This window comes from Ostrea edulis, chromosome 4 (genome assembly GCF_947568905.1).
Source record: "Ostrea edulis chromosome 4, xbOstEdul1.1, whole genome shotgun sequence".
Taxonomy (NCBI): domain Eukaryota; kingdom Metazoa; phylum Mollusca; class Bivalvia; order Ostreida; family Ostreidae; genus Ostrea; species Ostrea edulis.
In genome coordinates, this window is record NC_079167.1 from 60,100,058 (window position 1) to 60,115,626 (window position 15,569).

The 15,569-nt window shown below is 35.8% G+C and overlaps 3 protein-coding genes across 3 annotated transcripts in view; all 3 read right to left on the reverse strand.

Annotated features, from left to right (window-relative positions):
- Window positions 1–431: 431 nt before the first annotated feature.
- Window positions 432–3,735, reverse strand: LOC125671624 (apolipoprotein D-like). Its single transcript, XM_048907452.2, has 4 exons — window positions 3,264–3,735; window positions 2,681–2,744; window positions 2,196–2,357; window positions 432–977 (listed from the first exon to the last, which is right to left on the reverse strand). Exons 1-4 carry the CDS (start codon window positions 3,399–3,401, stop codon window positions 736–738), a joined length of 606 nt encoding a protein of 201 aa, XP_048763409.1. The 5' UTR covers window positions 3,402–3,735; the 3' UTR covers window positions 432–735.
- Window positions 3,736–3,908: 173 nt separating this feature from the next.
- On the reverse strand, window positions 3,909–7,029 carry LOC125671625 (uncharacterized). Its single transcript, XM_048907453.2, has one exon. The coding sequence runs from the start codon at window positions 4,615–4,617 to the stop codon at window positions 4,042–4,044; it is 576 nt and encodes a 191-aa protein (XP_048763410.1). The 5' UTR covers window positions 4,618–7,029; the 3' UTR covers window positions 3,909–4,041.
- LOC125671627 (uncharacterized) overlaps window positions 3,909–15,569 on the reverse strand; it is a 37,409-nt gene continuing 25,748 nt past the window's right edge. The window contains exons 20-23 of the mRNA XM_056163237.1: window positions 12,329–12,457; window positions 11,883–12,037; window positions 10,835–10,970; window positions 3,909–7,123 (exon numbers count right to left, since the gene is read on the reverse strand). Coding sequence (XP_056019212.1) covers window positions 7,049–7,123; window positions 10,835–10,970; window positions 11,883–12,037; window positions 12,329–12,457 — 495 coding nt within the window. The 3' untranslated portion in view covers window positions 3,909–7,048. The remainder of the gene's footprint in view (window positions 7,124–10,834; window positions 10,971–11,882; window positions 12,038–12,328; window positions 12,458–15,569) is intronic.

Here is a 15,569-nt window from a genome sequence, read left to right on the forward strand (position 1 = left end):
CAATCATCTTGGATGGGTAATAGTGACGGGAATGAAACATGATGATCCGGGTTAGAATAGGTCCTCAGTACCCCTTGCTGGCCGTAGAAGGCGACTAAATGGGACAGTCCTTCGGATGAGACCGCAAAAACTGAGGTCCCGTGTCACAGCAGGTGTGGCACGATAAAGATCCCTCCCTGCTCAAAGGCCGTAAGCGCCGAGGATAGGCCTAAATTTTGCAGCCCTTCACCGGCAGTGGTGACGTCTCCATACGAGTGAAATAGTCTCGAGAGGGAAGTTAAACAATATTCAATCAATCAATCACTAATAAACATGTGGTATGTTTTCGTGTATGTTGAAAGCGCATTAATGTTATTTGATTAAAACGCTTGTTATATACAATGAAGATAGTCTTGTTTTTATTTTATCTCAAACAACCGAACACAAGTACACAAATTTTGTCATATTTATTGAAAAATGACGTAATAAGAGTATAATTATAAAAAAAATGGGAGATCAATTACCATATATCATTAAAATTCTCACATACTGTGCACATCTTTGAAGATATTTCTTGATATTGCATAATATATCGATATGATCATTTCTCGTTGAGAAACATTTTCGAAAAAGAGGGCATACGACATGACAAAAAACAGACACTTAAAACATTAAAAATCACATGACAAAGTAAATGAAACTTTATGGGTATCATTAACATGTATTTGATGCAATATTAATTATATGTGGATAAATCTACTGATGTTGATCATTATATACACAGTCACTTTCATGGTAAGTTTTAACTGGCTTATTAACAATAGACGTGAAGCCTTTTTCCTTCAGAAATTGCAGAACCTCTGCTTCATAGTCTCTCTGGAATACCATCGGGTCACGGGCGAGTACGAAAAGGGTGGCTTTAACATTGTCGCTGACTATGGCATATTGGTATTGGTTTTCACTTCCATATGTGGCTGGTCCGAGCTTGATCACCCAGTCTAAGAAAAGAAATACGTGTAGTGATATCACAATATGAAGGGTATCTAGGGGAAAATTAAGGAATTGTCATCCAAAACAAGTTGTATTTTATTAAATGTTATAAATAATGGAGTGTGAATGGGCCAACAAAATGATATCACATTGTTTTGTTCACAATTACAGTCTTGCCATTATAAAATGCTTGAAACTTATATTGATAAGCGGTTATTAATTATCATTTACACACCCAGCGACTACAATGTCACTTGTAACAAAAATATTGCTAAGTTTACTATGAACCACTCCGTCCACTTCCGTCCAAATGCAAATACGTGAGTTCTAATTGGTTAATACTACATGTACAATATGTAGTATTAACCATTCTAAACTAGTTTACTTCCAAAGTTAATTTTCTTTCATCACTAGTTTTCATAATGATATTTCTCAAGTCAAATGTTGAGTAGTGGTCATTCTTTAAAAATAAGTCTGTCGTCCTCATTGTTGAAATTGTAACTTCAATACCTTACAATTGGCAAAAAATTACACATAAAAGTATTACGTCAAAAACCTAAAAAGCATCCAGTACATTTGCACTTTACTGACACGCTTGCGATGACATATTTTACTGACACGCGTGCGATGACACATTTTACTGACACGCGTGCGATGACACATTTTACTGACACGCGTGCGATGACACATTTTACTGACACACGTGCGATGACACATTTATTTTGCACTTATACATGGAATGCATATCCAACACATTCAAGAATAATTTCTCCAAAATCAAATGACACATTTGCACCCATCAATCGATGACATGAGTAGACGTAGTCTCCTTATTGATGTATTTTTCATGTAGACATTTTCAATTAATTTGGAATAAGACCTCTTGACACCTTAATTTCTTGCTGAAGATTTTAAACTCTTACAGGAAAAATAAATCCCTTAGGAAACATGTCCTTCAAAAGAAAAGTCCTGTAGGAATTTTCTTTCAAAGGCGATTACCACAACTTCCAGTTACGCGTCACCTGTATCAGACAACCTCTTTGTTTGAATGGAAAAAATAACTGTCAAAATTATCTGAGAATATGTTGTACTTTAAATACCCGAGTAGTACCTGGAGAAACTCGCGGACCAAACAAGATATGATTATGTCTATCGTTATGATAAAAAGAAGTGATCGTGTTTGCTCTTCTACTGAATGAGCAGTAAATCAATAAAATTATACATACATGGCGCATCAAATATAACGGTTTCCAGATGAACAGAAAGTTTTCCTGGGGTGCCGCTAGGAGTGGCGTATCCATGGATGACCTTCATTGGGCCGGTTCCTGAATTGAGGCGTTCTGAGTTTAGGACATTAATATGACCAGATCCATCTGTTGCCATCATGTCTGAAAAGGCATGTAAAGTTTGATACGAGTTTATCAACTGATATAAAAATCTTGTTTTGTAAGAGTCGTCACTTGCAGTAGCTGGTTGAAATTCCATTGAATTTCCTGTTAATATCTATGAACATACCCAGTTTAAGTAAATTTCTATACATAATTAGTCAGCTTGAAGACTAATGTGGTCATGTCTCGACATTTATTGATTTGAAAAGAAAGGGAAAAAAACCCAACCCAAAACATATGATCTTGAATATGCTTCTTTTTTCATCATCTTTTAATATTGCTGAAGGTATCGTAAAATCTATAATTGCGTATTATATACTTACAATCTGCAGTTACACAATATGCACCCCTTTCAAATGTGGCATATATAGACTGGCTTCCATACATCTGTCAACAACATTTAAATATACAAATATTTTCAATATAAGCGTGACTGAAGTGAAGACAACATCAAGATACACGTGTACTGGTAATTTTGTTTGTAACATTGGTGTATATTTTTTATGTTGATATTTTCTTAAGTTAATCGAAAGCAGTTAGAAATGTTTTTGTTCTTTCATGTTTGGAATGTTATATTTTTCAGTGTTAAATATGTTCTACTGTAGTACTACATGAATCAATTTTTGTTGTGGATTTTTCTTTTTGAACAATGGTCGAGGAACTAATTGCTATTAATATGCGCAACGATAATTTTTGAAACGTATGTTATTCAAATTTTAAGTAAAATGATTCCTTGTAGAAAAAATGCACCGAGTAGAATTGAGTTTTATATGGAATTAAAGTGAATATCACTACGGTCAATTTTTTAAAATGATAACGTTGGAATTTAGTTAAAAACTTTATATCAATAAGTTTACAGCTTAGACGATTTAAAAGACACGTGATTTCTAAAGCGAAAAATCAAACCTGGAACCATCTTCCTAAATATTTCTGCACATCGAGCTCAGGCACGGGTTCAACGGCAGATCCGAGGAAAGTGTCGAGAATAAACGCTGTCGTTAGGTTCAATGCAAATAGGCATACGAGGACAAAAATTCTGAGCATTTTGTACTTCTTGGTCTTTCCAGTTACGGTAAAATGGCACTACTGCCCCTGGTATCGGACTGGTATTTATAGTCCTGTAGTTCTTACATAAACTATGATTAAGAGGGCCATACGTCCTTACACGTGAAGATTCTCCTTATCTACGATACCAGGTTTGTCATGTGGAAATGCGTGTATAATATATATATATATTATAAATAATGATAAGTTTTATTTTGAAACCTGGATATTACACGTCATGCGTTTTCCATTTGTTGTAACGTCAAAAGAATGTGCTTCATTAAACCCTCGAATAATTAACAAGGGTTAATTATTTTTGCAGTTATTGAATAATGAACATTAGCTAAAAATTTATGTTAACCTTGAAATCAAATGCAAGTACATGTATAATTACATCTTCGAAATAGACCTTTTCTTCACATGCACACACACACACACAACACACCTTATGTACGGAATGTTAGCTCTCCTTGTGTGTACTTCCGTGTTTGGACAGAACAATTCAAGTTTATAGTCTCTACCATATTTTAATTAAACGTACATATATACAGACAAATAAATCTATGAAATATGCAACAATGAAATACGTCAAACTACAATACTAATGTTCGTTGTAAAAAGGCTGAAATGGATTAACTAATCAATATAAGACTCTATTTAAAACCGAAATTAAGCACACAAAACGAAGCAACTCATTCACCAAGAATACATTTCCTTTGCTAGATTTGTCTTGATTGGTGTCAAATCTGTAACACATGTTATTTTCCTTAATGTCAACCTCGAATGAGCGACCCTTACAGAATGCTCTCCCGTTGTTGTATAAATCCTTTATCACGACCCCTTTCAGAATAGCTGATCCACATGCCTTAAACCAATGTTCGCAAAAGTCTTCACACACAGTCAGTCTTTCGAATTTGTAGAACTCATTTTGTTGAGGTGCACATATATAACACATAAGGTAGTTCGTATATCTTTGGCACAGCAGAGAAGCACCGATTAATGGTTTCACCTTTCCAAAAGTTGCATCGATCTCTTCTTGCATGCAGCATGAATTCGATTGATACCACGTACAATTTCGTAAATTCGATTGAGGCTTGGGCCCCCTGTTGCCGAAAAAAGAGCAGAATTCCAATTTCACTGTGGCATCAGTCACATTTAATAGTAATACTGCTATTAATGCAAATTCAGAGGTAAGAAACGGTCTGTAAAGCGCCATTTTTTTCTGTTTATAACATTGAGAAACGGTGTTCTTCGATCGATACTTCACATTGCTTCAGCGTTTCACATACAGACCCTCTCGTAGGCTAGCGCATTGTAATCGATATTATTGATTAAAATTAGTGCCGTGAAAGAATGGTAGCATATGAAAACATGAAACAAAATTAAAGATGTGTTTGATTTGTGACAAAATTAAGAACAAGAGGCTCATGGGCCACATCGCTCACTTGAGTCACCTTGGCTCATATCTAATGATTTTTCCTATATATTTGCATGTAAAACTTTTATCCCTATTGTGGCCCAATCTACTCCCGGGGCCATGATTTTTACCAAATTTAATCTGCACTATGTCTTGAAGCTTTCATGTAAATGTAAACTTTTCTGGCGAGTAATTTTTCATCAAACGATTTTTAATGATTTTCCCTATATATTTGTATGTAAAATTTTGATCCCCTACTGTGGCCCCATCTTACCCCTGGGGACCATGATTTTTAACAAACTTCAATCTGCACTAAAGCAGGAAGCTTTTGTGCAAATGTAAACTTCTTTAGCCCAATTGTTCTTAAGGAGAAAATTTTTAAAGATTTTTTTCCTATTTATTAATTATTTAAAACTTTGATCCCCAATTGTGGCCCCATCCTAACCCCAGGGGTCATGAGTTTAACAAACTTGAATCTGCTCGATGTCAGAAAGCTTTCATGTAAATATCAGTTTTTCTGACTCCGTGGTTGTAGAGAAGATTTTCCCTATATATTTGTATGTAAAACTTCGACCCCCAATTGTGGCCTCATCTTACTCCCGGGGGTCATGATTTTAACAAACCTGAATCTGCACTATGTCAGAAAGCTTTCATGTACATTTCCACTTTCTTGGCCAAGTACATGTAGTTTTTGAGATGAAGATTTTAAAGATTTTCCCTATATATTTGTATGTAAAACTTTGACCCCCTCTCATGGCCCCACCCTACCCCCAGGGGCCATGATTTTCACAAACTTGAATTTGCACTATGCCAGGAAGCTTTTATGTAAATTTCAGTTCTTCAGGCTCAGTGGTTCTTGAGAAGATTTTTAAATAACCCCACCCTATTTTTGCATTTTTGTGATTATCTCCCCCTTTGAAGGGGGCATGGCCCTTCATTTGAACAAACTTGAAAGCCCTTTACCCAAGGATGCTTTTGGCCAAGTTTGGTTATATTTGGTTCAGTGGTTCTGGAGAAGAAGTCGGAAATGTAAAAAAAAAAAAAAAGTTTACAGACGGACGAACAGACGACGGACAAAAGGCGATCAGAAAAGCTCACTTGAGCTTTCAGCTCAGGTAAGCTAAAAAGGGAAGATAATACGAAAATTAACCAATCTCATACATTCTACAAGTCTACCAAGAACTACGCACTCTAACTCTGGATTCCCGGCTACATTTTTAACTCGTATATTTTATAAAGCTTTGCAATTTGGCTAATGATAGTGTTTTAAATTGAAAGTAGAATCCAATGATTATTGATTATTAACTTCAATACTAGTGTTTTTTTATTAACTGCTCTTAATTTCAACTCCTTATGATTAGAGGTTAGAAAATGTGTTCGTTGAACCATTTATTTGTCAAATTATTTGATATTATTGAGTAAAAAAATGGTTAATCTTCATTTCTTACACATTAACCTCATTTGCAATATACCACAGAGTGAACATTATCGCTGTAGTTTGGTCTGTAGACATATGCCCTCCCCCCCTCCCACCCCCCACCCCCCACCCCCCCCCCCGATGAAACAACAAAAGTTTTGGTATAAATTTGCTAAATGACTATATATACATGCAATACCTGCAAAAAGGAATTTGTGTTTGGGAGGGGGGGGGGGGGGGATTTCCATTTAATTTCTATTGTGAAAGACGCGATTTTAACCCAAATTAAAGTTATCTCTCTTTGTTTTGTCAACTAAATCAATTTTTATGAAAATTTAAATATCTATATTGACATAAAAAATAATTTTAAAATGATAATTATTAAAAATTAACCAGAAGATTGGCGGCGAAACAATACTATCGTTCTCAGTTCATTGAGATTAGGACAGGAAGGGATCTCCGGTAACACCAGAGAAAAGGTCAGGTGCATAGGAGAGTAAAAATCATCTGCTGACCGGTCACGCCCGCTGTGTATTTCATGACACAATATAGTACGATATGACGATACTCTGTAGCAACTATAATGTGTTGACTCGGTCAATTTCGTCTGTTCCGTGTATGAATATAAAAACAGAAACCTTAACGTGAAATTCAAAAAAGTTCATACATTTTCAACATGTATATAGAATATAGCCATTTTCAGTGGGATGATTGAAATGATAATACCGGTATACACATTTTTACATTCAGTATGATTATACAACATTTAAATAACAAAATCACATATTTATACACATTTCAACGATGTCTTTCTCAGGTTAAGTTTGCGTAAGTATTAAACATGTCTAAATAGGCCAATACAGCATCATAGCAGAAGATCAGCTGTTCCTACAAAAGAAAATAAATCCATGAGAGATCTACTGTTTAGTTGAAAATTTGAATGTTAAACAAATTTATACTCTAGAACCCCCCCCCCCCCAAAGCCAAGAAGCCCATGGGCCTTAACGGTCACCTGAGTATCATGTACCGATATGCATATATGTGGTAGGTAGATTGGTCGTAGTTTGTTCATAATTCTTTTTAAAGATTGGCGAGAAGTGATCATTCAGATAACTGAAACATCACCCCCTGTAAATAGAAAATAAAACCCTGTATGTATCTCTTCTTACCCGTTCAGTTAAACCCCCTATAAAAACATATCTACATGCAGTTTGCAATTACAGAACTTCGATCTATTTTCAACAGTTTTCCAAAAAAAAAAAAAAAAACAACAAAAAACTACAGATGTCCCTCTCCCAGAGAAATCCTCACTAATCAACAATACTGAGAGAAGAAACAAATGGAAAATCTTAGTAAACATGTAAACGTTGGGGTCTTCATATTGCTATAAAAATATATTGGCAACCTCTTGGGACACAAAACTTAGTTGTTATGAAAATAAGCTAGCTAGGTATGTTACATATGTGATACAAGGCACATCATTTATTGAAATAAAGTTACTCATCATTGTCCTCTACAACAAATGTTCAATACTGTCAATGCTATTTGCACAGCCATATGGCCTATTCATAACTTGTTTGAGTTATTATAACCAAAAAATAATAATTATAAAGAAATAAACTCAAACAATTTCTATGTGTAGTTTGATTAAATCTATGACAACTCTGACATGTTATTTTTAAACGGAGAACAGTGAGGGAAATGAATTGCAGGCATTTTACATACTGTCCATACATGTAGGTCTTCGCTTGTACATGTATACATGCATTAGTGCAGTATTTCATTTTAATGTCCAAATATGCGATCTGTTCCTTCATGTATCTGCTATCTTCCATTTTTGTTCGATGTCAAATATTACAGAAACAATCAACCGGGTAATTCATTCTACCGAAAAAAAAAAAAAATACCAGATAGAAATTATAAAATATCGTACTAACCATTGAACTTATTATCAGTTCAACGTTGATATTAAAAGAGGAAGATTGCAATGTTTCCTGTTTACTAAGGAACTATTACATTGTACTATGGTAAGCGCCTTTGATAGATTATATTTATTTACCTTGACCCTTGTCGAAGAAAAGAATCTATTATCAGCATATCACGCCGGTAAAGCCAAATGAACTTAGTCAATTGTAGTTCCATATAATTAAAGGGATTTTTATGCGCTATTTTTCTCATTTCCCCTTATTCTTTCTCTTTATTTTTTGTACCCCTGATTAGGAAATTTTATGTAAAATGTAGAAATAATTAATTATTTACAAAGGAATTATGTGATGTTGGTAGCTGAGATTACTACTTCCTGAGGTGCACTCAGGCTGTTTACACACACTGAAGAGACATTATTTGCCGAAATGCGCATCTGGTGCATTGAAATTGGTACCGTATAAGTTTTACATTACGACCCCTGGGTCGAGGCCTTTGCTGATGGACTGTTAGTCCCCGAGGGTTTATACAGCCCAGTAGCTAAGTACTTTGTTACTAGCTTGTATATTTAATTGCTGTGATAAAATTTAGAAATTCATTTCAAAATTAAGGATGATCTACCTCATGCATAGCTCTGATCTTTAGACGAATTTGACTCCAGTCTTTGGCACTCTGATTATTTTTTTTTTTAGTTCTTACAAGTTTATTGTTATTTCGGATTTCCAATATTTCGGCTTGAGCATCACTGAAGAGACATTATTTGTTGAAATGCGCATCTGGTGCAACAAAATTGGTACCGTATAAGTTAAAACACGTGGGTTTGAGGGTAGTCTTGTTTGCGGGTTAAAAAATATTTAGAAAATGCCGCGTAGTTTTGTTTTTCGGGTGTCGGTAACATGGAACATACAGGGTACGTACATTTTCTACTGGGTCATTTGCCATCAATTTAGTAAACTAATTCTTAATGATTTTTTTGGTCACATTTAGTAGTATATAATGAAAATGATTACCGATGTCATATCTAAAACTAGTTGCAATGAAACAACTCGATACACAACACAGAGAACATTTTGCTACGTTCACTTCTTGAAATATCAAACCTAAACTCAAATCAAACCCGATTGTAAAAGCAAATGACATGTAAAATGTTTTTATCTACTTTCTAATCACATACATGTCAGTAAATGTATCATATGATATGTTTATCCCTGCATATCATTGAGTTAAACTAATGCATTTTCTACTGTTTAATTTTTTTCAACGATTTTTTTTTGTGCACATATATCAGGGATACATTAATAGAGCAAAAAACAAGACATAAGGTGAGGATATGTAAGATTGAGAGAGAGAGAGAGAGAGAGAGAGAGAGAGAGAGAGAGAGAGTTAAGAAAACAGTTGGTTGGTTCCACCTATTCCTATCAAACTTTTCTTTTTCACCATTTTTATAAGAAATATTTTTTTGTTTTAAATTTTTTCATTTGTGATATTGCAGAGTGCACACTCGAGGACTTCTTAGTGCATCTTGTTGTATACACATAGTATTTAAGCCATACGACAACAGTGTTTTGTATCGTATCCTCACTGAGGGGCCAAAGTTAAAAAGTTTTAGTGCTTTTTGTATAAATGTCCATGAAAAAGTATCAAAGGCTTTTTCACAATCTGTAAGTAGTCATAATCTAGGTAATGAGGTAAACTAATGCATTTTCTGCTGTTTATTTCATTATATGTTACTAGGTATCAGTATGTGCATTCATATGTAAAGTTTGGGTCCCTGTTTAAGACGCATCCTACCCCGGGAGGTCAAGTTTTGTACGAACTGCAGTCTACACAACCTGTGGATGCTTGTATATCAATATGAGTAATCATGGCGCTTCTGTTTTGAGTATATTTTAAAAGATTTTTCCTATCATTATATTCCTATGTTAAATTTGAAACTCAATTGTGGTCCCATCGTACCCTCGGGGACACACGTTAAACAAACCTCAATCTACACACCTGGAGACGATTGCATATTAATATGACTCACCATAGCGGAGTTGTTATTGAGAAAAAGATTTTTCTTATATATCCCCATGTAAAACTTTTGATCCTTTATTGTGGTCCCACCCACCCTACCTCCGGTTTCCGCAATTTGGACAAATTACAATCTACACTACCTGGGGATGATTGCATGTAAATATGACTCATCATAGCCCAGCTGTTATTGAGGATATAGTTTTTAGGATATCTAATTCCTATTCATTCTCATGATAATTTTTTATCTACTATGGTCCCACCCTACCCCCAGGGGTCATGATTTGAACAAACTTTTTGTCAACACTACATCAGGAAACTATGATATAATTTTCAACTTTTCTGGCCCGTTGGATTTTGAGAAGATTTTGTAAATGACCCCACCCTATTTGTGCCTTTTCTTGATTATCGTTCCTTGGAAGGTGAAATTGACCGTCACGTGAACAAACTTGAATTCCCTTCACTCAAGGATACTTTATGACAAGTTTGGTTGAAATTGGTCTATCGGTTCTTGAAAAGAAGTTTAAAACAGTGAAAAGTTTACGCACGACGACTGGTAAAAAAACCCCGAATAGCAATAGGTTACCTGAGTGACCCCCCTGGTCTAAAACAAATAAAACTGAAAGTAGTAAAGAATATAGAACTGTGAACATGAGAACGCACCCTACTAGATACGATTTGAGAGCGACGAGTCCTCATTTGTACAATTGTCTGCAGAACCCCAACTTCCAGTTCGGTGCGCAATCTCTCAATAACGGTGGCGACGGTGCAAAAAAGACCACTTTTCTTTGCACCATTCCTGAAATTATATACAAGTTACATGTGATTCCATTTTCTTTCAATACTGTTCGATTTCTAATAAGTACAGAGAATTTTCGGGTTTGACCGAGCCTCTGTCAGAAAATAAATTTCATGTATGATACTACTAAAAAGCCCCTTTCACACATTCACGGATGAGACGCCGAATTATCCCGGATTGTCGATCCGTGATGGTCCGTGACAATCCGCCATCACCGTGTACAAACCGTGTACATGCATTCGGCGGCGTCCGGGACAATCCGGCTTGGCCAAGCCAAACCGTGAAAAAAATTAAACATGTTTAATTTTTACCCCGGATCGTCCCGGAAGAAAATCCTCCGTATTGATCCGTGTAGGTACCGTGTATCAACCGAGAGGTCCGTGTATCAACCAAGAAGTCCGTGTATCAACCGAGAAGTCCGTGTGGCCACCGAAGTAACCGTGTAAAGCCCGGGGTCATCCGTGTGCGAATCTTTTCTGCTGAAGAACACGGACGTCTACGGTCTGTATACGGATTGTTCCCGGTAACTACACGGACAGACACGATAAACGCAGAAAGACCGTGATAATCCATGTATCTCCGTGAAACAACCGTGGATGGACCGGCAGGAACCGTGATCTTCCGTACGCTCCATGATCATGCTGGCAGCAACCGGGATTTTTTCTCGGGACATACGGGTACCTACTGTGCTTATCCGTAGAGAAACCGGAGTTTTCCGTGTCTACATCGTGATAAGACCGCGTTGACAACGGCATTACGACGTCACAGAATCCAAAGACATCGGATCACCCTGGATGACTAGAATTTTGCATCCGGCGTCGACGGCTCCTGGTCCGTGAATGTGTGAAAGGGGCTTAAATGTAACACTGCGAGATACATTTTTATTGTATACGTATACACGTAAACACATACATGCAATGTACAACGATGGTAGGATTGTTGAATTGTCGTTGCCAAGTATTCACTTCCTTTATCATCTCTAGCATTGGTTCTGGTCTCTCAGGCGTGACCGCATCTTCCGACCAAAATTTGCACTGGAACTGTTTCAAAACTCTCTCCTCTTTGGTCTAAGTAATTATAACAAACAACATTGCCGTAATTGTCAACAACAGCAAATGTTCTCCCCATTTTCTATAATATTATACAATGGAATGACGTAATTTTCAATGACAGAATACATGTAGCTCGTGGATTCTACGATGACTAACGAGGTTTAAGTCGGACAAAGAATGACAACTCTAAAGGCGAGAAATAAAACCTCTACAATCATTTTATTTTTCTTAGGCCACAAAATTTATATTCCATGAAGTTATTCTACGGTATTTCTAGCTAGTTGTGGGAATAGTCTTCTGTTTTACCTTAATGTTGGAAACTTTCAATTTCAGAATGTGGAAAGGAGAGTGTCCAGTTTCCTTCTCCAAGAGATTTACTTTGATTGGCCCAAATGTCGCTTCCTCCCTGTCTTCAGGCCAGTAGATTCCGACATTCTGGACAATGATTAATGTAAACTACAGATGTCAGAGCTGAGGATTTTATTGAATGTAAATACAGTGTGTTGTAGTGTAATACGATATAATAAAATTCACATTTCTTTTTTATGCACTTGACTTGATATCACGTCGCGCACGGTACTGGTGTTACTTTCATACGTGCATTAGATAATGTTTCCGCTATGTTTACACAGTTGTATATTTTGTGGATTATTAAAGTCTTATACATCAATGGCAAGGAAAATATATAAATAATAATAATAGCTTATATAAAATATAATTTACACGCATTATATTATCAATAACGGAGTTATATACACGCAGATGTCGTCATTTTTCGTTGTCCCGCGTTACATGAAATACGCATACGCTTTATCCACAGATTAATAAAATGATTGATTTTGTCCCAAATAACGTAAGAATTGGTGTATGATTGTGACGTCCTTATCTAAAAACCATAAACCAATTACTTTAAACATTTAGTTCATAGAATTGATATAGCGACCTTAAAAATGGCAAAGACAGTGCCTGTCAGTGGTGTCCCGTGTTTGTAGATAGACTGCAAATGCAAATCATCATGACCAGTAGCACGCCTAATACAGGGGGAAGTTGACTATCCTTGTTACATTTATAATGTACATGTATCGTGGAGCACAATGTATACCAGTATTATAAAATTCTGAGTATATCCATGAAGTAGATTGATTTTATCGGTGTCCAGTGAAATGTCCTTTTTCTACAAATACCGCGCTTTTTAAACAATTCTACCATTTTATGTCTTATTTCTAAGCATTATTCCAACGCGAATATTTTAATGAATATAACTTACAGAAAGTACATAAAATTTACTATATAGAATATACAACATTTCATTTTATCCCGCGTCCATTTAGGAAAACGAAAAGATACTTAATGTCCAAATAAATGTCCCATGTGATTTTGTCGCGCAATGACGCGACGTCAATGTACACAACCTACGTCTAGCTAAAACGTAAAATGTTGCTTTTATTATTTTTGAATTATCTAAATTAAAATGATTTTTAAAAATAGTATACAAGGTATTTAAGCTATTGCATGTGTATCTCATAGATATGTTTTACTCTAGATCTGGTACATATACTTTAATTGACTTTATCAAATGACAATTGTACAGACTACATTTTGTTGCATGTACTACTGTATGTCATCGTCACAAACCACGGGTTATTGTTTCATTCTATTTCACATACGTTTGTGAAATAGAATGAAACAATAACCCGTGGTTTGCGACGATGTACTGTATGTATGCATATAAAAATTCAGCATTGAACAGATACACTTACGGTGTGTAAAACGTTGCAATATTATACAAATCTTGATTTATATACGAAACTCTTTAATCATATTCGATAATCTTGTTATTCATATATGACAAAATTTTAATTATATTCGATAATCTTAATATTTATATGCGAAAATTTTGATTTATATTCGATAATCTTGTTATTTATTTACATTTGGTAACCTTGTTATTTATATTCGATAATTATATAAATCTCGATTTATATTCCATAATATTTGATTCGTATTTGATAATGTTGATGTACACATGCTAGATGTACGCATGAATTTAGTCATATTGATTGTAGGTGAAATGCATAATTTCAAAAATTGATAAAAGAATTAGCTTCATTGACCATGACCTGACCTCGGATGTCTTAAATTTAACTAGAGGAGCTACTCTGCTAAAATTAAACTTTAATAAATATACAGCACTACCAGCCGTGAGACATTTGGCCTACTGCCTGAATTGAATAGTTGACCTTGCCCTAATATGCTGAATAAACACAGTAGCTATGTCGAAGCTTGGGTGGCTGCCCTGTAATCCCCCATAGGCTGCTTACCTAGCTGGATTAACAAGTGTGATACAAATTTGAATATGCATTAATCGTAATCAGAAACAGGGTGCAAATTTACATATATGGCGGAAAGGGTCGCGTGCAATTTTTTGTGGGGAACTGGGGAGGCGGCCAGTTTGACTACCAACGTAGGGGCAACACAGGGGGCCTTATGTGGACATGGGTGCCTGGACCTGAACGGGTGATCATCTAAGGGGGAAGAGATCTCTGCGCATCTCAGCTGTCTCCTGCGTGCTACCTGGTTTAAAGAGCAAGTACAGAGCAAACTGTGGACCCTCCTACAGTTTCCAACATGCACCAGCCTGTAGCATTCCCTAGGAGGTGGACGTGAGCACAGGCACCAGAACGGTGGATATATATAGCGTGCTAGATCTTATGTACCCCCCCCTTCCAATGAATGAAAGATATATACATAAGTCACATATTAAATGAATTGAATGTCAAAATCTTGTTAGAGTATCAGTGACGTGTTGAACAACCTCACTGTTGTATTTAGGACCCAGGTGATCTCTGGCGGGTGTGAGCGATTGCCCCTGGAATATTTCGCCCACATGCGTTGGTACTCCAGAAGAGTAGAGGAAGCCTCTCTCTCTCTCTCTCTCGTAGAGTAAAATAAAAAAAAATTCGCATATGAATATCAAGATTTCTCACATATAAATCAAAATTTCCGTCCGCATATAGATATCAAGATTTCTCACATATAAATCAAAATTTCCGTCCGCATATAGATATCAAGATTTCTCACATATAGATCAAAATTTCCGTCCGCATATAGATATCAAGATTATCGAATACAAATCAAGATTTCCGCATATGAATAACAATATCATTAGATCAAAAGTTCAACATCTGACAAAAAAATCTAAAGTCACACGGTTTTCACGAGACCACCCCTTCAAAACTAAATATGATATATATTGAAACTAACCGATTCGCAAGTAAAACATACGAGTATAAATAACACTCTGTATACCTTTTCTACTGTTTATTCAGAAATGAAAGTGAACATTAAAACGTTAAAATGTAATATTATTTGGAAGATTTTATCTCTCACTTCAACTCACCGTGGTTATTATTATTATTCATTTATAAAGCGCAAAACTACATATACTTTCTATGCGCTGGTTGTTGTTTTTTTTTCCACTAGAGCGTGATCGATGTAGATCGATGACAGAAACGTACGGGAGTTTTTAAAAAAAACCCTCCCTCCC